Here is a 24,152-nt window from a genome sequence, read left to right on the forward strand (position 1 = left end):
TGGGATACAGTTTTCTAGGAGAGAGGCTGACAGGGCAAAGGAAGGAAGGAAAACTGAACATGGAGGAAGAGACAAAGGTTGTTCGGCTGGTGGGGAGGAAGTGAAGGAGGCAGGAACAGGAAAGAGGCTATGGGAGAAAGAGGAAGTAGTAGGAGCAAGGAAAATAAGATGCCCCTGCAAGTCCTAGCAGGTCCCTCGCTTGTTTACTTGAATGCCTCCAGGGGTCATTTCATAGAAAAAGAGCTGGAGGAACTCATTAGCATAACGCATTAGCATATGCCACGCCCCTTGACATCACCGGAAGTGTGTCATTAGCATAACTGATTTGCATATGCCACACACCCCGATATCACCTATCCTGGCTGTTTTGGACCGAATCCTGGCCATTCAGGGCCAAAATTGGGCCCAAAATGGCAAAAAGGGGCTGAAAATGGCTGAAAAGGGGCCCCAAATGGTCAGAATCGGACTGCTACTGAGTGAGAGAGTGATCCACCACTCGTCAGAGGCCTGATCTGGGCTGTTTCGGCCCCAATCCAGGCCAAAACGGGCCCAAAATGGCTGAGAGTCAGGTGGGCGGGGCCACCTAACATGTGACCTCTTTGGGGAACTGCTGGAACTGGGTTCCTGCGTGTTCCCCCTCGAAATGAGCCCTGAATGCCTCATTTGCAACATTCATAACAATATTGCCATAATCCCAAATCTTCTGTTCTGACTGGAAAGTGATCAAGAATAACTGATCCATTGCTTTATTTCTAGATTTTATCCCCTACCTGAAAAGCCTTCTTCACAACCCAGTTTACATGCTTTTTATATGCATCACTGTGCTTCAGTTCAGTGCTTACATCGGAATGATCACTTTTATGCCAAAATATCTGGAGCAACAGTATGGGATATCTGCATCAGATGCCATCTTTTTGATAGGTAAAAGAAACAGATGTGTTCGGAAGTGGGTGAGGTGGTGATAAACTTTCGGGATTAACCAGGCGATTGTTCCTCTTGGAGCTGAACAGCATGATATGTTTGACACAAAACCAGATGAGTTTCCCATGGGAATTCTGTTTGCAAACATATTGGGCTCCCACCCAGATCTGGAAGGGGCTCCCCTCTGCTCCATTTTCTCTACACGAAATAGCCCTTGGTAGAGATATTTGCCCCACTGGAGGCTGCATATATACTGCCAAGAGGCCAAATGGTGCCCCGAGGGCCATTTGGGGTCAGAAAAATGGTGTGGGCAGAGTAGAAGCTCCCCCCTATAGGCCCCTTTGAATAAGGGCCTCAGCGCTTGAGAACTGAATCCCTACAGGGAGCTCACAGCTAAAGTCAGACTGAAAAGCCGCATGGTGGACGCGTGACGAACATCACCTGTAATTTGGCCTTTGGCAAAGACAATTTGCAAAAGGCAAGGAAGGTGTGTTGTGAAGGATTGAAAGACGCTGCAGAGGAAAGAACAGGACTGCAGGGTGCTACAGCAGGTTCACTGCCGAGGAGAGCTACTACTTTCTAGAGAGCTCTGAGAAGCTGTGACTGACCCAAGGTCACCCAGCTGGCTTAGGCAATTATACTTGCCTAATATTTGTGCATTTGCTGCGGCTATAGTGCATGATCTTGCCTTGAATGCATCTAAAATCAGATTTTTGCCCCCTCCCCTCCATCTAGCTATTTACAATCTACCAATTATATGCACTGGATATTTTTTGGGAGGTTTTCTGATGAAGAAATTCAAGATAAGCACCTACAAAGCGGCTCACATGGGCTTTTGGAGTTCTGTGGCTGAGTATCTCATCTACTTTTGTGCCTATTTCATGGTTTGCAAAAATTCAACCGTTGCTGGTTTAACTGTCTCCTACGAAGGGTACGTATCCATGCTATGGTAGTCTTCATATTGTCTGTAACTGATATATGAATGGTTGATGCATTGGAATAGACAGGGGTCATTTTGTAGAAAAAGAGCTGGAGGAACTCATTAGCATAGCTCATTAGCATAACTCATTAGCATATGCCATGCCCCTTGCCATCACTGGAAGTGTGTCATTAGCATAACTGAGTTGCATATGCCACACACCCTGACATCACCTATCCTGGTTGTTTTGGACCCAATCCTGGCCATTCAGTGCTGAAATTGGGCCCAAAATGGCAAAAGGAGGCTGGAAATGGCCAAAAAGGGGCCCCAAATGGTCAGGATCGGGCCACTGCTGAGTGGGAGAGTGATACACCACCTGTCAGAGGCCTGATCCGGGCCGTTTCGGCCCCAATCCAGGCTGAAATGGGCCCAAAATGGCTGAGAGTCAGGTGGGCATGGCCACCTGACATGTGACCTCTTTGAGGAACTGCCGGAACTGCGTTCCGGCGCGTTCCCCCTCGAAATGAGCCCTGGGAATAGAACTGTGCAGAGCTGGCTGGACCTTGGTTTAAATATCAAACTACAAAGAGATTTGAAAGTCTTCTGTGACTGACATACTTTTGATGACACAATCGGGAGTCTGGTGGGGCCTAAGGACTTTTGTTGGCACTTGCTATAATCCTGTCAGAAACGGATCAAGGCTTCCTTGTAACCCCACAAAGGATGTCATCAAGAACATGGTTGTAGGCCTCCATACAGTGTGTACCCTTGCAAAGTATTGTGGGAAGTGTTGCCAGCAGTGGCAAAGAAAAATAAAATTTAAAAAATGGCCATTGGGCCTATAGTGTGTGTCTGGCGCAGTGGCCAGTTTGCCTCAGATGCCCAAATCACAGTCTCCTTTGTCCCTGAGTACTCAGCCAGCGGCAATGAAGGCAGGGAGCATTGAGGAGGCTGCGGCAGCAGTCACCAGGTCAGCCTGTGGCCCCAAGTCCCTCGCAGCCTCAGGCTCCATGGAGACAGCGCCATAGCAGTCTCACGCCAAGTGGCCAGGGAGGGCCGACAGCCAAGTGGCGGGCAGGGGGACCATTGGGCTGATGTTGCCATGGGTGATGCTGTGGCAGTGGCAGAAGGAACAGGGCTGGGCAGCCTCCCAGCCCAAGGGCAGGTGGGGGAGGAATGGCCCACAAGGCAGGGCTGCAGGAGCAGCACCACCGTGGCCAGCAGTCCTGTGTCAGCCGGAAGAGCTGCCCAGGATGGGAACCAGGCAAGAGAGCAGGTTGAAGGGAGGCAGTAATGCAGCAGGCCATCATGTGGGGAGGCAAGAGCCCTGTGTCAGCCCATTTGCTGGGGGCAGACCTGGGGTATGTGGATGGATGCTGGGATTGCTGAAGGGATAAAAGGGAGAGTCCAAAAAAAAAAGCCAGGGAGGAGAGGGCAGTGTCTAGCCAGGGTGCCCAGGGGCCACAGCGTGTCCAAGGGAGCACGAGGGTAGCTGGGTGATTCTAAACCCACCCTACTCCCTTTCTGAGGCTTGGGACACCCCTTGACCCTGGTGAGGGCAGCAGCAGTGACAGCCGATGGTACCAGGGTGGGCAAGGAAAAGGGAGAGCGCTACAGTGTGACATCATGCCTCTCTAGGAATGGCTGGAAATTCTATGGTAAAACCTAGAAACGATGTCACCTCTCTAAGAATCTCTGGGAACTCAATAGTAAAACCTAGAAAGAATAGCCGCCATCACCCCCTCCCCCCCAGGTTCCTGCTCATTGCTAGGCTTTGTCTCATGCGTGCTTGATCATCTTTCTGAATTTTTTTCCCAGGGTAGATCAACTGTCCTATATGGAAACAAGCTTATACGCAGAATGCAACCATCATTGTGGCTGCTCGACCAAAGTGTGGGATCCTGTTTGTGGAGAAAATGGGATTGCATATGTTTCAGCGTGCCTTGCTGGATGTGAAGTGATAAATGGAACAGGGAGAAATACAGTAAGGCTTTCATCTTGGGCTGAAGACAGCTATAATAGGCGTAGTGTTTAGGACTTTATGACCCACTTTTTTCAGAAAAGGAGCCAAAGCAGCTTACAAGAAAAATTCTTGAATAAACCAATGCACATTACAAAACAAAAAACAAAACTAGTACATCTCAGGATGGCCTGGGATTCATTGGCTGGCTTGGCTGAATTCACAGTCTGTGAGCCACCGGGCTGAGAGCTCTTTGGCTCTTGCCTCTTGGCTAGGGTTCCTAGGTGCCCACCAGTGGCAGGCAAAACTCCTGGGGATTTCCTCTTTGCCCACCAATCAGTAGGAGGTGGCAAGCCCCCCGGAGGTTGCCTGCCACTGGGAGGCAAACTGGGAACATGTGCAGTGCACATGCTCCTAGGGGGTGTGATGATGTCACTTCCTGAAGTGACATCGTTGTACCTGATGTAGGCATGATGATGTAACTTCCTGGAAGTGACATCATCATACAAGCACCGGGACATGGAGAACACACAAGGTAAGTGCCGGGTCCCACCTCCCACCGGGAGGGCAGGGGACCTGGCAACCCTACTTTTGGCTTGTGCCCAAAAGTTCATGCCTCTGCCCATGCCCCCTTTTTATCAGGTACCTCAGACAGGAAGAGGAAAAGCAATCCTCAGCAACCATGTTACAGAAATGGCAAAGGTGTCCCTTCTTCCCTCCCTTTCTGCTTTTGTGGCTGAGAAAAAATGTGTCTAACGGTCAGTTTGGTGAAACCATCTGGATGATGGCAAAGGGGCATGCTGCTGGGGGGGAGGGGCTTGCCATTGACATCACGATGGCACAGGCAATGTGCTTACATTGCCAGCGATGTGCCACCAACACCAGCAATGTGCTGACATCACCCCATGTGCCAGAAGTTATGTCAGTGGGTTGTTGGGGTCGCTCTGTTTTTTTTTTACAAATTTAGAGAAATGCCTGAACCTCCCTTGCCATTTCCAGTTTAAACTGGAGATGGTATTGGCATGCTGCTGGCACACCAGTTCTCCCCCCCCCCTTTCCCCCTCCCCAATTTCTCCCACTGGTGCCTGAGGCACCAGCAGAAATCAAGGAACTGCCAGGAGATTTCCCACCCTAAGCAGTCAGCTGGCAACACAACCAGAGAGACTGAGCTGCAATCTGGTGTGCACGTAGTCCTCCTGAATCCATCAATGACTAAAGAAAACTAAAGATGGGACATTTTATGTCTAACTGTCCAAAGCAGACAACGCTCCAGCATAGATGAGATGAGCTTCCAGCATCAGAATATTACCCTACCAACATTTACAATTTCAGTGGGCTTAAACTGGAGTAACTGCTTAGAATTTCACTGTTAGTTACTTCCTCTGCATATGAAATGACACGTCTCCCTTCCATTAGAATTAGTTGCCATTCTGCACTCTCACCCTCTGCCCCCCTGCCCCCTGCCACCACTCACCTGGCCAGCATGAGGGGGGACAGCAGGGGGACAGGTCTCCAGGGCACGCTCCCAGGCTTTGCACAGGGCCTCTTTGGGGCCCAAATCAGCCCTGTGAAGCGCATGAAGTAGGGTTCCCAGGTCCCTCTCCCCTCCCAATGGAAGGGTAGGGAACCTGGCACTTACCTTGTGCCATGTGTGCGCTTCCAGGGGGGCACAGTGACATCACTTTTGGCAGTGACGTCACCACGCCAGCCACGAAAGCACTCCTGCGCTCCACACAGGGCCAATTCGGCCTGTTTGGGGCCCACTTCCAGAAGTGATGTCACCGTGCCCCGCCCCCCCCCCCAGGGAGCATGCACATGGCACGTGTTCCCTGGTTGCCTGCCAATGGCGGGCAACCTCTGGAGGGCTTGCTACCTCCCACCACTGGTGGGCACCTGGCAACCATTGTGCAAAGAGGAGAAAAAAGGTGAGGGCTTGGTCACCCCTCCCACTGGGAGGGTAAGGGGACCTGGCAACCATAATTAGAATAGGGGAGGGAATTCTCAGTATCCACCAGCTGCCAAATGCAAGCTTTACAATTGAACGCAGTGTTCTTGTCTGTCACGCCTCTGATCTTTCCTGGACTTTGGAGCAACCTACAACTAGGTCCTTAAATGATTTCAAATGATGTTTTTGCAGGTATTTGGAAACTGCACTTGCATTCCAGCATCAGGTTTTCCATCAGGAAACAGCTCCGCAGTGCTGGGCCAGTGCAACAGAGAAGAGGCGTGTGGTACAATGTTGTATTACTATTTAATTTTGTCTTTAGTTTGCTGCTTTATTTATTCCACGGGAGCCATGCCGGGTTACATGGTCCTAATAAGGTATGCAGGATTTAAAAAAAAAAACATTTTAAAAAAAAGAGCAGTGAAATTGTTTTCTTGAGAAGTTGCACTTGTCTCCACTAATTATTGAACTTTATATTTCTTGGATGATTTTGTCAATTTAGTGAGCAAATTTCCTTTCCTTTTTGCATAATAATAGCTTGTGCACGAGACAGGGGTTTTTCTGTGCTTCTGCTTTGACACCGGCTGTTTTCACACTGCTTACCAGCCAGGGAACATTGTGCCAAGCTCCCGGAACGACAGCATCTTCCTGGTGCAATTTTCGTTCTCGCGCGAAATCGTGCTAAGAAGACACTGTTGTTCCGGGAGCTCAGCACAATGTTCTGTGGCTGGTAAGCAGTATGAAAACGGCCACCGTATACAGCCTTATAATCACTCCCAGTTGTTATTCACACACATATGCCCTGCAGTATGAGATTGCACCCAGCTGAAACAGTTCGCAAGCGAATTTGTGTAAACAGACACCAAGCCCTTCACTGACTGGAGAGGTAGAAGAGGCTAACAAAATTTGTGGTAGGGTACAAGCTTTTGTGAGTCACAGTTCACTTCTTCAGAGAGTGGAAAGATGTGAAATATTTGTGGAGAGGTGTGAACTACTTCCCTATGGCAGATTCCAGAGGGAAAAGCGGGTGCAAATATACCCTTAAACTGTTTTCGGTGCATCTCATTATTAATTTTTGAAAAATTAATCCCGCAAAGCTGCTGACAAAGCAAACAATGTGAACCACTTATCTAAACCAAAATAATGGTGGTGATGGAAAATGCTGTCAAGTCTTTACTGATTTATGGCAACCCCTGGTGGGGTTTTCATGGCAAGAGACTAATGGAAGTGGTTTGCCATTGCCTGCCTCTGCAACCCTGGTCTTCGCTGGAGATCTCCCATCCAGCTACTTACATATTTTTTAAAAAAAGAGCTATCAAAATCCTTGTGGTGGTGTAGCAGGGAGAACGGCACTGATGTGAGCTAGGCTGTCGAAAATTTTCACTTTCCTGTCCAGGCTGCTTGATAATGATAAATAAATCGTTATGTAGGCCCCAGAAACTTAATTAAAGGATTCCATGTTTGGGCCATTAGCAGAGTCTATCATGCGGCATAGGAAGTGTGATTATAGGTGGTTGTGAGCTCATTCTGCTGGCTGGTGTGTGTGCAGGATGAAAATAATAAAAGCATACACTTGGTTTATATTTGGAAAAGAAATAAGAGTTCTTTATTGCAGGAACTCCACACACTGATAGGAAAGGAGGAGAGACAGATTCTAACTACCTATCTAATCTAAGGATGGACATGGATTGCAGGGCAAGGCCTGCATCCATGCTGCCAAGACCGAGGGAGGAGAAGGAGAGAGGTGTTGCTTGGAACAATGCCAGGAAGAGAAGGAGTGAGAAGGAGGAAGTCAGGAGGAAGAAATCCTGAGAATAGCAATCTGCACATTAAAGAACTGTCAGAGCAGCAGTAAACACTAGTAAACAGAAAACAGAGTGACCTGACCTCTCTATCTTTCTAACTCTTTGGTTAGTCCCCCTCTGAAGAGGGACAGTTCTGGATCCACCTCTTTCAACAGATAACATGCTTATAATGCATTTTTCCCGGGAAGATCAGATCAATCTAGGCAGGCAAAATAATGTACTGAGGCTGGAAAGTGAATGATTAGAAGGCAATGTTAAGTGCATGCTCAACCCCCCCCCCCCCAACTGCACTTTGGACACCAAGGTAGAGAAAAACCTCCCTGTGGGTGCAGCCCCAGTTCAAGAGCCACGATTGTTGAGTATTCACACTTGGGCAAACCTGGGTGGGCCACTGCGTAATGTATGAATTAGCTCTTATTTCGAAGGAACCAAAAGAAAATTTCATTTTTAAAGAGATGTGCACAAGAACGCAGGCACATCGGAGTAAATTGTCTTAACGGGAAGCAGTTCAAGAGCAATCAGATGCAAACCATTTATTGGTTTAATATGAAATTTTCTTATTACTTAGGTCTCTAAAGCCGGAGGAGAAATCATTTGGGGTAGGACTGCATGCACTGGCAGAAAGAGTGTTTGGTAAGTTATGTTTGTTACTTTAAAATGCACTCCAGTTGGAAAGAAAGAGAAAAAACAGACCTCCTTCTTGTTCTCTGAGAGCTGACTCTGGAAATCGTTTCCCATATTGGATATAAGGATGCTTCTGAAATCCTCCATGTCCAAATTTCTCCCCATAGCCTTGCAGGTTGCTTGGTCTTGTTTCCAAAGAGGGACTGATGCATTAGGGACACTCCCTTGTTCCGTTTTTCAAAAATTGCTGCATTTTGTATCATTAGGGATGTCACTTACCTCCTTCCAGGAGGATGTCTTTCACCGATTCTCCCTCAAATGAGCAACAGGAAGAAACAGGGAGGCTGAAATGGCATCATGTGATACCATGACATGATTTCCATCTGAAAAACGGGAAGTGACAGCCTAGGGTTGCCAACCTACATGTGGGGCTTACAGGTCTCCCTGAATTTCAACTAGTCTCCAGGCTACAGCAGTCGGTTCCCTTCAGGAAAAGGGCTATTATGGAGGGTAAAGAAGATGGCTGATGACTGTTTGTTAATTTCCTCTTTGCCTCCCGAAGGATCTGTAAGTTTCACCTCCCCTTCTAAGAGGTGAAGAGGAAATAATCAAATCCTCTGAGTGGGATTTCCCTGGCCCTGTAGAGAAAGGAATTTGATAAAGCCTTCTGATCTCTTTTAAAACTCAGCTTCCTGACTAACACTGCGACTCCCTTCACGTGCTCCTCCTTGTGTGATTCATCTCTTGTAGCTTAGCTCTGAGATCCTACCCCTTCCCAAATCCTTCTTTCCCCAGGCTTCATCCTTGAAATCTCCAGGAATTTCCCAACCTACAGATGGCAATGCTAGATGTCACCACAGTGTGGTGGTGTTCTAGGAACCCACCAGATCTCTATGGTTTTTGTTATTGATGGAAATCTTAAACCAAGGAAATCCCTGGCCAAATGCCAGCCCCAGATGCAAGTCCCACTCCCAATGCAATCGGAACCAACAAAGTCCAACAGAACCAAGTTACAGCAAGGGAACCAGAGAATCCTGGTGTCAAAACAGAGAATTCCCATGTCAAACTAGAGAACCACAATGCCAAACCTGAGAATCCCAAACTGAAGCAAAGAGGGGGGGGTGAGATTCACTAGAGCCATGAAGTTTAAAAGGTGGCTGGCATTGGCTTGAAGGGCTGTTTTGGCACTCAGGTGGGGGTGGAGGGGGAGAAGGGGAATCCACTCTGCCTACTGCTTCCTGTCCCCCACTGGCATCACGCTGCTCTACTGCCATGGTACAGAGCTTGCCTCCACTCGCTGCTCTCTCACCCGCTGCTGCTCTGCTGAAGTTGCCTACAGCCCAGTAATCTGACCTATCAGTGTCCATTTTCCCAGATCCTATTCTCCAGTGTGATCTGGCTTAGTCCAATTTATGCCAGATCAACATAAATCCAGCTCTTTATGGTTCACAAATCCTAGATCATAAACCCCTAGACAAGCCTCCCTGTAGACTTATATAGGGAGTTTCCCCTACAGGTGAGGCTGAGTTCTTTGTTAAGCTCCTTTCTACTTGCTGAGGGCCAAACTACAAGTGACGAATGACACAGGTTGGACACTTGTCAGCTTCCCTCAAGTTTTGATGGGCAATGTAGGCAGCTTGGTGGAATGTTGGACAAGTGACAGTTGAAAAGTCCATTGGACAGCAGTCGGAGAGCCAAGCTGCAAGACCAGGATGCCTGCATTTCCCACCAAAACTTGAGGAAAGCTGACAAGTGTCCAATCTGTGTCAGGCATCACTTGTAGCTTGGCCCTGAGTCATCTCCCAGTTGAGGGTCTCTCTAGATGTGCAGGTTTCCACAGCCATACAGCAGTTAAAAAGTAAATGGCTGTTAAAAAAATAAAAAAGAGCCCAATGGCCTCAGAATGCTTCCATGGGGGGAGGAGAGGGCTCGCAACTTGGGTGTCCTCCTGGATGCGTGGCTGTCATTAGAAGATCATGTGTCGGCCGTGGCCAGGGGGGCTTTTTATCAGGTTCGCCTGGTTCACCAGTTGCGTCCCTTTCTGGATCGGGACGCCTTGCGCACAGTCACCCATGCCCTCGTTTCCTCCCGTCTGGACTACTGTAACGCTCTCTACATGGGGCTCCCCTTGAGGACCACCCAGAGGCTACAATTACTTCAGAATGCGGCCGCGCAGGCGATTATGGGAGCGACACGGCATGCCCATGTAACACCCCTCCTGCGCGAGCTACACTGGCTTCTGGTGGTCTTCTGGGTGCGCTTCAAGGTGCTGGTTACCATCTTTAGAGCGTTCCATGGCTTAGGGCCTAGGTATTTACGAGACCGCCTGCTGCTACCGATAGCCTCCCACAGGCCGGTACGCTCCCACAGAGAGGGCCTCCTCAGGGTGCCGTCGGTCAAACAATGTCGGCGGGTGACCCCCAGGGGGAGAGCCTTCTCTGTCGGGGCACCTTCCCTCTGGAATGAATTGCCCCCGGAGATACGTATGGTCCCTGACCTACACACCTTTCACCGTGCCCTTAAGACGTTATTATTCCAACAAGCGGGGCTGGCCTAAATGTGTTTTAATTGAGTTGTCCTGTTCTGAGCTAAATTATCCAATATGTTTATATTTTATATTCTTACTGTTTTGTATTTGTATGTTTTATTTTGGTTGTACACCGCCCTGAGTCCTTTGGGAGATGGGTGGTATAAAAATTCAATTAAAGTTAAAGTTAAAGGAGGGGCTCCCCGCAAGCCGTTTCCCCATGTCAAATAGCACAGGAGGAGTCCCCCCCCCGCTGTTTTTCCTGCTCCATGTGCACAGAATATTCCACGTGAAGCAGAAAAAAACCTGGGGGGAAACCTCTTTCCACAGCTATTTTGGCATGGGGAAATGACTTGACAGGGGGAAGGGAGAAGCCCCTCCTCCCCCCATGGAGACATCCTGAGGCCATTTGGGCTCTCCTTTATTTTTTTAACACCTGTTTCCTCAAAGCTTCTGTGTAGCTCCAGGGAACTCAAATTGGGTCTAGGGAACTCAGACCCAACTCTTTAAACCATCTAGCTGGGCCCTGAGTCATCTCCAATTTGAGCCATCTCCTCTACTCCTGAGGAATATAAGGGCCCAGGTCTTTCATCTCTCCTGGCACTTGATCAGCAAGGAGAAGGCCTCAGGCTGCCAGGCACGTACAGGCCTCTGAGCCCTTCATTTTCTCTACTCCTGGGGTCCTTCGGGAGATCATGGTAGGTTTGGGGGTGGGCAGGTCCATGCTGGAGCCTCCTAGCTTGAGGGCTCTGTTGGCTCAGGGGCAGCCCTGGAGCTGGCACAGCATCCATTTGTGGGGTTTCTGAGGAACTTGCCTCACAGGAGGGATCCACTGAGGCAGGGCTTGGTAGCGGGTCATGTTCCTCCTTTGATGAGTACTCCGCCCCCGACACCCCCTCTGGCACCTCTCCAGTGCCCTCGCGCCTGAGGCCACCACCTACCTGGCCTCTATGAGCGCACCGGCCCTGTCTCTGACAGGATCGCAATTGGGAAATAGCAAATGAGAAGTCCACCATGTGGCAAACACACCAAATCACATCTGAAAGGAGAACAGAACATCTCAAATTGTGCCGTGAACGTGCAATTGCAGGGACCTTCTGTCTCTCAAGCAGCAAAAGAGTGTTACAAAAGCATTTAAAACAATCCTTTTTGTCCCATATAGCTGGAATTCCATCACCCATTTATTTTGGAGCTATGATAGATACCACATGCTTGAAATGGGGAACCAAGCGCTGCGGGGGAGAAGGGGCATGCCGAATGTATGATTCTGACACATACAGGTACGAGTATTACTGTATGTCCTCTATTGTTTTACCAAAAACTTCTTTATCCTTTAGAGCAGAAGTCCGCAATCTTTTCGAGCCTACAGGCACTTTTGAAATTCTGACACAGGGTGGTGGGCGCAACTACAACATGGCTGCCTCAGTGCCTCTTGAGGCAGCCAACTACAAAATGGCTGTCACTAGAGGCGGAGCCAACCACAAAATGTCAAGGAGTGAGGGTCTGCAATACTGTAATAGCAACACTTCAGCATTTCAGATAGAAGCTCTGTTTAAGAGGTTGCATGGTAAAATGAACATACTGTTTTAAAATACTTGCTTGCCTACGCGCAGCTTACCAGTTTGGTGTAGTGGTTAAGTGCAGCAGGACTCTAATCTGAAGAACCGGGTTTGATTCCCCACTCCTCCTCTTGAAGCCAGCTGGGTGATCTTGGGTCAGTCACAGCACTCTCAGGGCCAAATTACAAGTGACGAATGACACTTGAATGGCAAGTGTATTCCTCCCTGTTCACTTGCCCTCCACTTGCTCTCCACTCAATCCACTTGCCGTTCAAGTGACATTCATCACTTGTAGCTTGGCCCTCGGAGCTCTCTCAGCCCCACCCACCTCACAGGCTGATTGTCATGAGGATAATAATAACACACTTTGTAAACCGCTCTGAGTGGGTGTTAAGTTGCAATGAGGGGCAATATATACATCGAACGTTGTTGTTGTTGTTACCTTCTGCTTGTGGTGTGGTCACTGCTGCTGAAGCAAGGTTTTCTAAAAAAAAAAAAAAAAAATCTGCACAGTCAGATGTCCAGTGGCCAATCAGAAGTTCTGCTGGGCCAAAGCTAATGCCAGGAAACACATTGGTGAGCACCATGGATACTCATTCTATACTTATAAGAAATGTCACGGGACCCTTCATGAATTTCGAAAGGTGAACACATAGAATGGAGACACGTGTGGATGGGGGTACTTAACCATTTTTCTGCTCCAAGGCTGCATCCACATGGGGACAGTTTTCCATGTACCTTCAGCTGCCACGGATGCAAGAGGCCTTCTCAGCAGCATAGTTTTCCCCACGCTTGCCTCGCTCCAGCCCCCTACAGCTGCCATTCCCTCACCTGGGCCACCAGAAGATTTTTCAGGCTTTTTAAAAAATGGTAATTGACATATTATGTTATTAAGCCGTGAGTCATAGGGCCAAGCTACACATGACGAATGACACTTGAACAGCAAGTGTATTTCTCCCTGTTCACTTGCCCTCCACTCAATCCACTTGCCGTTCAAGTGTCATTCGTCATGTGTAGCTTGGCCCTCAGTGAGAAAGGTGGACTCGAAATGAGGTAAACGAAATAAATCAAATATAGCTAAAGATCGGGAACTGAAATATTGCTATAATATAACTATAGCAATATTTTATTTATTTACTTCATTTATAGCCCACCTTTCTTCCCAATGGGGACCCAAAACAACTTATATGCATCTCTTTTCCTCCACACATCTGACGAAGAGAACTGTGATTCTCGAAAGCTTATGCTACAGTAAAGTTGGTTAGCCTTAAAGGTGCTACTGGACTCTTTTTGATTTTGCTACTACAGACTAACACGGCTAACTCCTCTGGATCTTTTCCTCCATTCCTCCTCTAACAATAACTCTGTGAGTTTCTAGGGGGTTTTGGCCCTAAATTCAATGCTGTTGGGAAGTGGTGTTTTTTCCTCCTTCCACACAGCGTCATGTACACCACCTGGGATTCCTTGTCTTTTCTCTGATCTTTCTGAAACCTGCTTTGCTTTGAAGCTCTGGGAGAGATTGCAGCAATGCCTGGGTAGCTGCTATGGGGGTGAAAAAGTTCAGATTTTCCTTGTCCCACCATCGCAGCAGCCATTTTCCTCATGGTAGCCATTTCCTTTCCCTACTTCAGAGGGGTTTTTTTGTTTTTATTGGTGATGTAATAGTGTTTTATTGATATACCATTATACCAAAATATGCATCAAGTTCTCTAATTTCCCACCTTTCATTAAAAAAAAAAAACCCAGTAAGTCTTTTGACCCTTTCCTTGTGGAGATATATGGGGAAAAGCAACAAGATGAACTAGAGACTTTCTTTCTAAAAAATGAAAACTGGAAACTCAGAGTATCTGATGCATATTTTAGTATAACAATATATCGCTATAATGCTACTAAATCACTGATTAATAAAACTACCAGGGTTATCTGCTGTGTGGAAGCCCTGTCACTGCTGAGCTATAGCAGTTGCATCAGCAGCAGCAGCAGGGAAACTACACAAGCCTGTCCATGTGTGGAAAACACTAGCGTGTGACTGGCCCAAAGTCACCTAACAAGCTTCCTTGGCAGGCTGAGGATTCGAATCTGGGCCTCTTGATCCTAGTCTGACACTATAACCACTAAACCATACTGGCTCCAAAACAAGTATATATTTGCAGATAATGGGAAGTTGTTGGGTCATCGAGAACTTTGATGGTTCTTGGTTAATGTTGTTCAAATTGTATTCCAGATTGCTATATCTGACAGTGCCGGCAGTCCTCCGTGGGGTATCGTACATCCCTTGTGTGTGCATACTCTTGATCTTGAGGAAACAGTCTAAGAACCAGAGTGGAAATCTAGTGGTTGAAGCCAAAGAAGAGGAAAATGGACCAGCTGAACAGAAGGACGTATCAGATGCTCAAAACTGTACAAGTTTACATCTAGAAGTAATCGATCGTGCAAGCACGGACCTCAATAAAGACTGATGATGGTAGCAAAAGACTGTATGGAGATGATAAAGGTCGTTATAAGTCGGGATGAAAGAAACTTACATTTCGTACTGGTACTGTCTCTTGCGGGTCAGGGGGAGGGCTCAAAGTAGAAAATGGAAAATATCCCTTCCTTACTGGTATTCATTACCAGCTTGTACCAGCTTACTTTCACCTCTGTTATTATAACATGAGTATTTTACCTGTTAACAGTCTTTCCCAAATGCCCACAGAAAGTAGCAATGGGTGACTGACAATGACTGTTCTCCATTGCAAAGGTTGTAGGGTGTGTTAGGCTATAAGAAAGCTCTCTCCCTCCCTCCCTCCCTCTCTCTCTCTCTCTTTCTGTCTCCCTGAGGTGTGTGATCTTCAGTGGCTGTTTCACATGTGCAAGGCGCCACTCGATTTTGCAGTCCCCCTTACAAAGCAATATAGCCCGAATTCCTGTCCAGAGATCAAATGCCATTGATTCAGACAAAATAAAAAAAGTCCTAAGGTGATTACAGAGTTTTCCAGAATATAAAAATACACTTAACACTGAGGATTCTGAGTGGAATATATTTCACCTTTGCAACAGAAAAGCTTAGGAAGGTAAGGATAAGGGAATTTAGGGGAAAAAATGGGGGGGGGTGAGAAAGCTTTTGGGAGCTTGCTTATGCACATTTCTAGATTGCATAGGTCTTTTTATTCCAAAGCATTCTGCTGCTTTTAGAGGACTAAGAGCCAAGCTACAAGTGACACCTTACACAGGTTGGACACTTGTCAGCTTCCCTCAAGTTTTGATGGGAAACGTAGGCATCCTGGTCTTGCAGCTGTAATGGAGAGCCAAGCTGTAAAACCAGGATGCCTACATTTCCCATCAAAACTTGAGGGAAGCTGACAAGTGTCCAACCTGTGTAAGGCGTCACTTGTAGTTTGGCTCTGAGGTTCCTTCAGAGCTTATCTCCGTGTGTGTAGGAGGACCAAAGAGCTGTTCTCAGCTCCTTCTGGGAATCCCTCCCATCTGAAAACTGGAGTTTAACTGACGCTGTTCTCACATTTTTTCACTGGGAGGGATGCTTTCTGATGGACACTGAAGGGCCTGCCAATTACATTCTGCTCCAGAAGGGAGGGTGTTGTGTGTGCATACAGGAAACAAAGGGGACCCGTGGAATTTACGTTGACAGATTTTGATCTTTTTTCCCACAACTGTCCGGGGACACCCAGTTTGTTCCTTCCGTCAGCAAACATTGCACTTCTATGCCACCCAGCTGAGAAATAAATGGGGTTGCTTGTAAACAAAGTCGGTCATTTTTTTTTAATACACCTGACTTTCCTGGTTTGCAAAAAAATAGCATTTTGTATAGAAAAATACTGCATCTAAAATGAGACAGCTCATCTTTCTATCTAGGCAGGCTTTGTAACAGAAAAGAGAGTTACAAACTGAACTACAAAGCACTTGGTGGGATGGGATCAGGGCGGGTGCAGGAAATTAGAGCAGCAAGCCCATGGGGAAGAACGACATAAGCACAGAAAAGGGAACAAAGACAGCACAATTATAGAAGGGTTAAACCAGAGGGGTTGGGGGGGGGACTGCCCTGGAATAGGGTCTTGCCTCTGCCCTCAAAGGAAAGAGGTGCCTGCCAAGCTGCACGGCTAGTAGACATGTCTTTTGCTGGGCTGGGTCACATCGCACGCCAGGCCCACTTAGAGCTCAAAGAACTAAACATGCCCCTTTACCAGTACATACATTAACAAAAACTGCTAACGTGTGTTCTCTCCAATGAAGTGTACCAGTGAATATTCTTTCTTTAAAAAGTTCTGTAAAAGAGGGTGCTCCCCAGTGAAGAGGTTTTTCCAAAAAAATATATCTTGGACATTTTCACTTGAATAGGATCTTGCACAATGATTGCCTTTTCTCTCTTATTAGAAATGTTTGGCTGAGCAATATTGATATATGTGTATCAAACTGCCTATATGAAAATAGATGATGTGTGCGGTGCTCTGATATTTTAATGCAGAAAGGCATATTGCAGTCTCCACCAACACACACACACACAATAAAATCTAGCTGACTTCTGATTTCTACATTTTTGTTTCTTATTTCTGCTTGAATTAATAAAGCTGACAGGAAGAAAATGAATTCATTTGAAATGTGGTGCTGGAGGAGAGTTTTGTGGATATGATGGGTGGCCAAAAAGACCAATAAGTGGGCTCTAGTTCAAATCAAGCCTGAATTCGCCCTAGGAGCTAAAATGATGTGGCTATCATCATGAGAAGACAAGACTCTTTGGCAAAGTCAATAATACTAGGAAAAGTCGAAGGCAGTAGGAAAAAAGACCCAAAATGAGATGGCTTGACTCAATAAAGGAAGCCACAACCTCCAGTTTGCAAGATTTAAGCAAGTCTGATGGTTGTTGTGGGTTTTCCGGGCTGTATTGCCGTGGTCTTGGCATTGTAGTTCCTGACGTTTCGCCAGCAGCTGTGGCTGGCATCTTCAGAGGTGTAGCACCAAAAGACAGAGATCTCTCAGTGTCAGTGTCACTGAGAGATCTCTGTCTTTTGGTGCTACACCTCTGAAGATGCCAGCCACAGCTGCTGGCGAAACGTCAGGAACTACAATGCCAAGACCACGGCAATACAGCCCGGAAAACCCACAACAACCATAGTTCTCCGGCCGTGAAAGCCTTCAACAATACTTTGAGCAAGTCTGTTGATTCTAGGATGTTTTGGAAGTCTTTCATTCATAGGGTCACCATCAGTCAAAAGTGATTTGACAGCACATAACACATACACACACATTTGGGCTTGATAAACACACACGCTTCCCTTTTCAGCTTCTTTTCCTCATTCTCTTTTCTGTCGTAAATCTTTTAAAATGCCTCCCCTGTTCTACTCTTGTTAATGTGCATTTCACATAAATGCCTTGGATGGCGTCCATTGGGGGGGGGGGCATTCCCACTTTTTTAAAAAAAGTTCTGCTTCCTGGATATAACTCACTCACATTCCCTCAGTTACCATCAACCATGTAGAAATTTTTCCCTACCTTCATAGACTGTACTATTTCTCAGTCCTGAACTTAGAAAAGATAGTTCCTGTTACTAGATCAAGATGGGTAGCCATGTTAGTCTGTCTGTAGCAGTAGAAAAGAGCAAGAGTCCAGTAGCACCTATAAGACTCACAAAATTTGTGGTAGGGTATGAGCTTTCGTGAGCCACAGCTCAGTTTTTAAGATACAGCTAGAATGTGAGTATTCTTGTTACTGATAATCTGGTAGGCTGAGGGGCTTGTGGGTTTTTTGCCTTGGGAACAACTGAAGGGTTAATGTTGTAAAAGCTACCCATCTGGGCAAGGAATAGCTTTGTTCTTAGTAATGATATTGGATGGAGATGCTGCTTCTTAGAAAGGCAGAATCTCTGGGGCTATCCTGCCCACTTTGGATGAAATGGTTTTGAACCTAAATCTCTGAAGAGTTTATTCAATCCTGCCTTGTCATTTGAAGATCAGATAAATGCAGTTGTATGAATAACCTTCTTTCAGTTGCACGTTGTGTGGAAAACTCTCTTAGAATCTGCTGAGGTAGCTACACTGATCCATGCTAATTTAACTTCTAAACTGGACTACTGTAATGCACTCTGTGTTGGGCTGCCCTTGAAGACTATTCAAAAGCCGCAACTGGTATGGGACATAGCTGCTTGACTACTGTCCAGAGGTGTAATAATTCTATACTGATTTTAAGACACCTGTATTGGTTACCTATATGCTTCTAGGTCTATTTTAAGGTGATAATCATCACCTTTAAAGCTATATACGACCCACATATCTGAAGGACCATCTCTCTCAGTACCATTATACAAACTCCAATCCTTGTTAAATTGTTTGCTGAGTACCTCCCCCGCCCCGCGCCAGGTGTATTAGACCAGCCACAACCTGGTCATTTTCAGCTGAGACACAGAAGAGGGACTGAGTTGGCCCATTTCCCATTAATTCTATTGAGTTAATCCTCCTCACATCGGGTCTTCCTCTTTTCCTATTGCCTTCCACTTTTCCTGGCATTATTGTCTTTTCCAGTGAGGCTTGTCTTCTGATGTGACCAAAGTACAATAGCCTCAGTTTTGTCATTTTAGCTTCTAGGGAGAATTCAGACTTGATTTAATCTAGTACCCACTTATTTGTCTTTTTGGCAACCCATAGTATCCATAAAATTTTCCTCCAACACCACAATTTTCTTCCTCTCAGAGCCAAGCTACAAGTAACTTTTTTCACACGTAGAACACTTGATCATTTTTGCAAGTTTTCCTGGGAACTGAAGTCCCAGTGTCCTTCCCCTCTCTGTTAGAATCGCTGCCTGAAGAGCCAGAGAAAGCCAGCTGCAGCAGCAGCTTTTGCAAATCCAGAGCAGCTCCCCGGGAGCAAGACGCCCAGGGAGAAAGCTGCAGCTGCCCGCCCCCAAAGATCGTTGAGAGCAGGCTTGTGACTGGAGGAATGATTTGCAAAAGCTGCTGCTGCTGCTGGCTTTCTCTGGCTCTTCAGGCAGCAATTCTAACAGAGAGGGGAAGGACACTAGGACTTCAGTTCCCAGGAAAACTTGCGAAAACGATCAAGTGTTCTTCACGTGAAAAACGTCACTCGTAGCTTGACTCTCAGCTTTCTTCATTGTCTGACTTTCACGTCAATACATAGTAATGGGGAATACCATAGTACTGACCTGTCAATCTCTATAGTATGTACTTCTCTGTATCCTGAGACCAGGCACAAGGGACAGTGAACAAGTCTTTCACTTCTTACACAAATTATCTTGATCTTGGTCTCCAGTGACACCTCCTTACACTTAAGGATCTTTTCTAGTTCTTTCATGGCTGCCACCCAAGCTTCAATCTTCTTCTGGTTTCTGGTTGCAGTCTCCCTTTTGGTTGATGATTGATCTAAGGGATCGAAAACTTTTAACAATTTCAGTTTCTTCATTGCCAACATACATCTTCTTGAAGTTCAGCTGTAATCCTGCTTTGGCACTTCATCAGTAATCATTTCAAGTCTTTATAAAATCTTAACTGTAATCTCTGTGAAAAATACTAGATTAAGAATTCTCTTGCCTCCAAACCCTGAAGCTAGAAACAACAGTTGAATGAGGTGGACACTTCTTGTCCCCCTGGAGCCCAAATCAGACTGGAAGCCCCACTATATACTCTTCATCTCCTGCAGAAGGAGCTTAGATCCAAATACAATAAATCCAATAGGTGGGAGATGTAAGACCAGTCAACGGTAGGTGAAGACTGAAAATCCTTGGGCAAAACATCTTCTTAAATACCATTCCCTGTAGTCACAATTTTTATCACAGTCCAGTTGTAGTCAAAATGTCCTGCCTACCCCGATTACCCCATACAGTTTATGAGACAACAACATGGCCCTGACTATTTTCATTGGTCAGAGACACTCGTATGACCCAATCCATGATAAAGAATTTCTCCAAGATGCTCCTTCTGGGACAATTAACTGACTAAGCCCTGATTCCTGACACCTCTCTACATCCCATCTGATTTCAAAGAATAGGTGCCATCCCATGTAGACATTGGCTGGAATTGTTTGTTCCTCATCTGATAAATTTGGTTCAAGGACAACACTGCTCAGATTAGCCCGACCTATTAGCTGAGAGCAAGTTTGGTGTAGTGGTTAAAGAGTGTGGGACGGGACTCTAATCTGGAGAACTGGGTTTGATTCCCCACTCCTCCACTTGAAGCCAGCTGGCTGACCTTGGGTCAGTCACAGCTCTCTCAGAGCTCTCTCAGCCTCACCCACCTCACAGGGTGATTGTTGTGGGGATAATAATAACAATACTTTGTAAACCGCTCTGAGTGGGCATTAAGTTGTCCTGAAGGGTGGCATATACATTGGTGGTGGTGGTGGTGGTGGTTGTTATCTTACTGTTGCAACAGCAAAAGAAAGCAATTTTGCTGTGGTACAGAGACTCCTTACAGAGACAAAGGATTCAAAAGTATGGATTGGATCCAGATTAAATTGGCCAATACCACTGATGGCCCTTTCCCACCCTCATGTCATTCTCCAGGATCCCCTGTCTCCGAGGAGTAGCATTTTGTGGAGATCTGTGGGCTTAAGTGGAAAGGAGGAGGCAGGAAAACCGCGTACAATTTACAGTGTACATTCAGTTCAATTTACAGTGAAATCCTAAGCAGAGTGACTCCAGTCCAAGCCCATTTCACTGTTAGTCTGGATCCAACACTAAAAATATCTGTATGTATTGACTGAAGATATATGGATCTGTGAGCTTGGGCCAGTCACTGTTTCTCTCAGAGCCAAACTACAAGTGACGTCTTACACAGGTTGGACACTAGTCGGCTTCCCTCAAGTTTTGATGGGAAATGTAGGCATCCTGGTCTTGCAGCTGTAATGGAGAGCCAAGCTGTAAAACCAGGGCGCCTACATTTCCCATCAAAACTTGATTGAAGCTGACAAGTGTCCAACCTGTGTAAGGCATCACTTGTAGTTTGGCTCTCAGGGTAACCTCCTTGTCGTTAAGATAAAGTCAGGAGGGGCATAAAAGTCTCCCTGAGCTCATAAGTGAAGGGCTGGGTCAAAATTTGAATGAATAGCAGTCACTTGTCCCACAGTCTCAATGCTACAGCATACCGGCTGCTTCTTGACAGCACAAACTCAGCATAACAGGAACCGGTAACTTCCCATCCTCTCGAATGAAGTCCTTAGAAATGCCAGAAGGGCTGTCCTTTTCCTGCAAGAAAGTGTTAAAAAAAATCTCTTCAGTATTTATTTCTATCCATTCTTCTTGTGCCAAGGTAACCTGGGAAACCTGAAAGGATACTGAGCGCTGGAGTCCGACAGAGGGGACAAACAACTAGCCTTTGTTCGGTAATCAGTTCATTTGAATTTCAAAAAAATAAAGTTGCCAAGTGTTTTCTCTTCCAGGCAGGCTAAACTTGCATTTTGCATGGGACTCTTGATGGCCTGAAGCTAATCCTCCCGATTCATGCAGGGGGCCTTCTCCTTGGCCCCCGTGAGATTAAGAACGAGAAATGCCGTAAGAGTCTACATGTGATTCCCTCACTTCAATGTTTTGCAAATGCGCTCCAATTGCTTGCTTTAATATGGGAGAATCTCTAAAGTAATTCCAGAATCCGAGCACAAACAACGTACTGTAGCTTTCCACTCCTTCCAATCATTTGTACTTTCTTCTCCTTCTCTTTTAGTCAAATCCTAAGCAGAGTTACTCTGGTCTAAACCCATTGAAATCAATGTGCTTATACTGGAGTAACTCTGCTTAGGGTTTCACTGTTAGTGTGTCAAGAGAGAGCCAACGTAGTGAGGATCAATCAGGCTGCATATGCAAATGACATTGAAAGGCTGGCCCAATCAGGGAAGAGTGGCTGAGCTGGCAGTGGGTGGGGGTGCAAGCAGGCAGCAGCCTGCCAGCCACACAGGGAAGCCATATCCCTTTGAGAAAACACATTTTGCCCCTTTTTACCCCCTTAGGGGGCGAATTTCTTAAAATCCCTTCTTAGTGGGTGTTTACATCATGAAAGGAATGTACTCCCCAAATTTCATGTTTCTAGATCCAGAGATTTGGGCTGGGTGTTGATGAGTCAGTCAGGACACTTGTCTTTATGTATATATAGATTATTCATTCATGAATTTCACTGATACTGTACCTTTATCCCGAATGGGGTCCTAATGCAGCTTGCAGCTTTCTCCTCTATTTTATCCTCACAACAACCATGTGAGATAGATTAGACTGAGAGGATGTGTCCGGCTGAAGATCACCCGGCAAGCTTCCATGACAGGGTGGGGAAACCTACCTGGGTCTCTCACACTCTTGTCCTACACTCTAACCATCACACCACACTAGCTCGCATTGTGGATTTTGTGGCACGTTTGCCAGAAGGATGACCATCATCGATCTTCACAGATCTTGAAGGACCATGCGCTTCCCATCTTTGATGGGATTCAGTTGACCCAGTTAAGGACGTAGGGGTTATACAGGATCCAGCACAGCCATTAGAGAACAAGTGCAGTGGCAAAAAAAGTCCTTCTCTGAACTCAAACCAGCCTGGAAGAGGGCCCCTACCTTGACACAGCCAATCTGGCTACTTGAATTCATGCAGTGGTAGCAATAAGACTAGACTACTGTCATGCATTCTTCCCTCAAAGTCAACCCAGAGACTCCAGCTGGCACAGAGCACTGCAGCTCATTTTCTTTCAGGAGCTAGATGGAGCATGTATATCATTCTCCAGTCACTCCTTTGGCTTGCCCTCAGTTACTGGGCTCAGTTCAAGGCTTTGACCGTCACATACAAAACCCTTCATGGACTTGGTCCCTCATATCTAGGCAATCACCTCTCTCTCTCTCTCTCTATGTTCCACCACAGCAGCTTCACTCAACTGAACAAGGGCTTCTGCCATTACCACCCTGTAGTTGGGCAAAATCAACAGCTGTCAGTACAGGTGCTCTTTCTGTGGCAGCCCCACCTTATAGAATGGCCTTCCTGAGGAGGTCAGGAAAGCTCCCACTCTTCTGGCTTTCCACAAAGTATGCAAAACTGAATTATTCAGGAAGACATTTTTTACTCTACAGCCCATACCCCAGGGCATTTTTTCAACTGGAAAGCGGTGGAACGGAGTTCTGGAACCTCTTGAAAATGGTCACATGGCTGGTGGCCCCGCCCTCTGATCTCCAGACAGAGAGGAGTCTAGATTGCCCCACTCCCCTCTGTCTGGAGATCAGGGGGCGGGGCCACCAGCCATGTGACCATTTTCTCCAAGGGCAACCCACTGAGTTCCACCACCTCTTTTCCCAGAAAAAAAGCCCTGCCATACCCTATTGTATTTTGTTCGTTGAAAGTCGTAAAGATTGATTATATTGATTTGCACTGTGTAATCTGCCTTGAGTCTTGGGGTTAAACTACTCGAGACACCTGACACGTGTTGGGTTCTCGCAAGTTTACCTGGGTGGTGTAGTTGGCAGCAGGACGGGAGGGAAAGAGGCAGCAAGGGGAGCCCGAAGCTGCCAGGCAGCTAGCAGCGACAGGAAGGAATCCCCAACCACAGTAATAACTAATGCAATTTTTCAGAATTTTTCAAGATATTAAATTTAAAGTGACCAAGTGTGGATATAAAAGGCTCATTAATAAATATCAATAAATATACTCAATACATACATACAATAAATAGTTCATAAATAATGCATAAATACAACAAAGTTTTCAAAACTCATGATCCCCCCCACCCCCCACCCCCCGAACGCCTTTTTGGAGGAAGGATTAGTGACTCTGGGAAGGAAGTCCCGGAGTGTGCTTACCCTGGTTGGGGATTCCTTCCTGCTGGTTTTGTTTGAGAGGCAGCTAGCAGCGGCGGAGGGAGCTGCCACCACCACTGCTAGACTCAATCATCCCTTCTCACAGAGAGGGGAAAGAAGGATGGTTGA

The 24,152-nt window shown here is 46.5% G+C and overlaps 1 protein-coding gene across 3 annotated transcripts in view; it reads left to right on the forward strand.

The window, feature by feature from the left end:
* Nucleotides 1–15,539, forward strand: part of SLCO1A2 (solute carrier organic anion transporter family member 1A2) — a 44,901-nt gene extending 29,362 nt beyond the window's left edge. For all 3 annotated transcript variants that reach the window (XM_054988867.1, XM_054988866.1, XM_054988868.1), the window contains exons 9-15: nucleotides 757–921; nucleotides 1,657–1,852; nucleotides 3,659–3,824; nucleotides 5,938–6,122; nucleotides 8,119–8,183; nucleotides 11,864–11,981; nucleotides 14,485–15,539. In XM_054988867.1, the coding sequence (XP_054844842.1) occupies nucleotides 757–921; nucleotides 1,657–1,852; nucleotides 3,659–3,824; nucleotides 5,938–6,122; nucleotides 8,119–8,183; nucleotides 11,864–11,981; nucleotides 14,485–14,719 (1,130 nt within the window). In that variant the 3' untranslated portion in view covers nucleotides 14,720–15,539. The remainder of the gene's footprint in view (nucleotides 1–756; nucleotides 922–1,656; nucleotides 1,853–3,658; nucleotides 3,825–5,937; nucleotides 6,123–8,118; nucleotides 8,184–11,863; nucleotides 11,982–14,484) is intronic.
* The last annotated feature ends 8,613 nt before the right edge of the window (nucleotides 15,540–24,152 follow it).

This window comes from Eublepharis macularius, chromosome 9, assembly GCF_028583425.1.
Source record: "Eublepharis macularius isolate TG4126 chromosome 9, MPM_Emac_v1.0, whole genome shotgun sequence".
Lineage (NCBI taxonomy): Eukaryota > Metazoa > Chordata > Lepidosauria > Squamata > Eublepharidae > Eublepharis > Eublepharis macularius.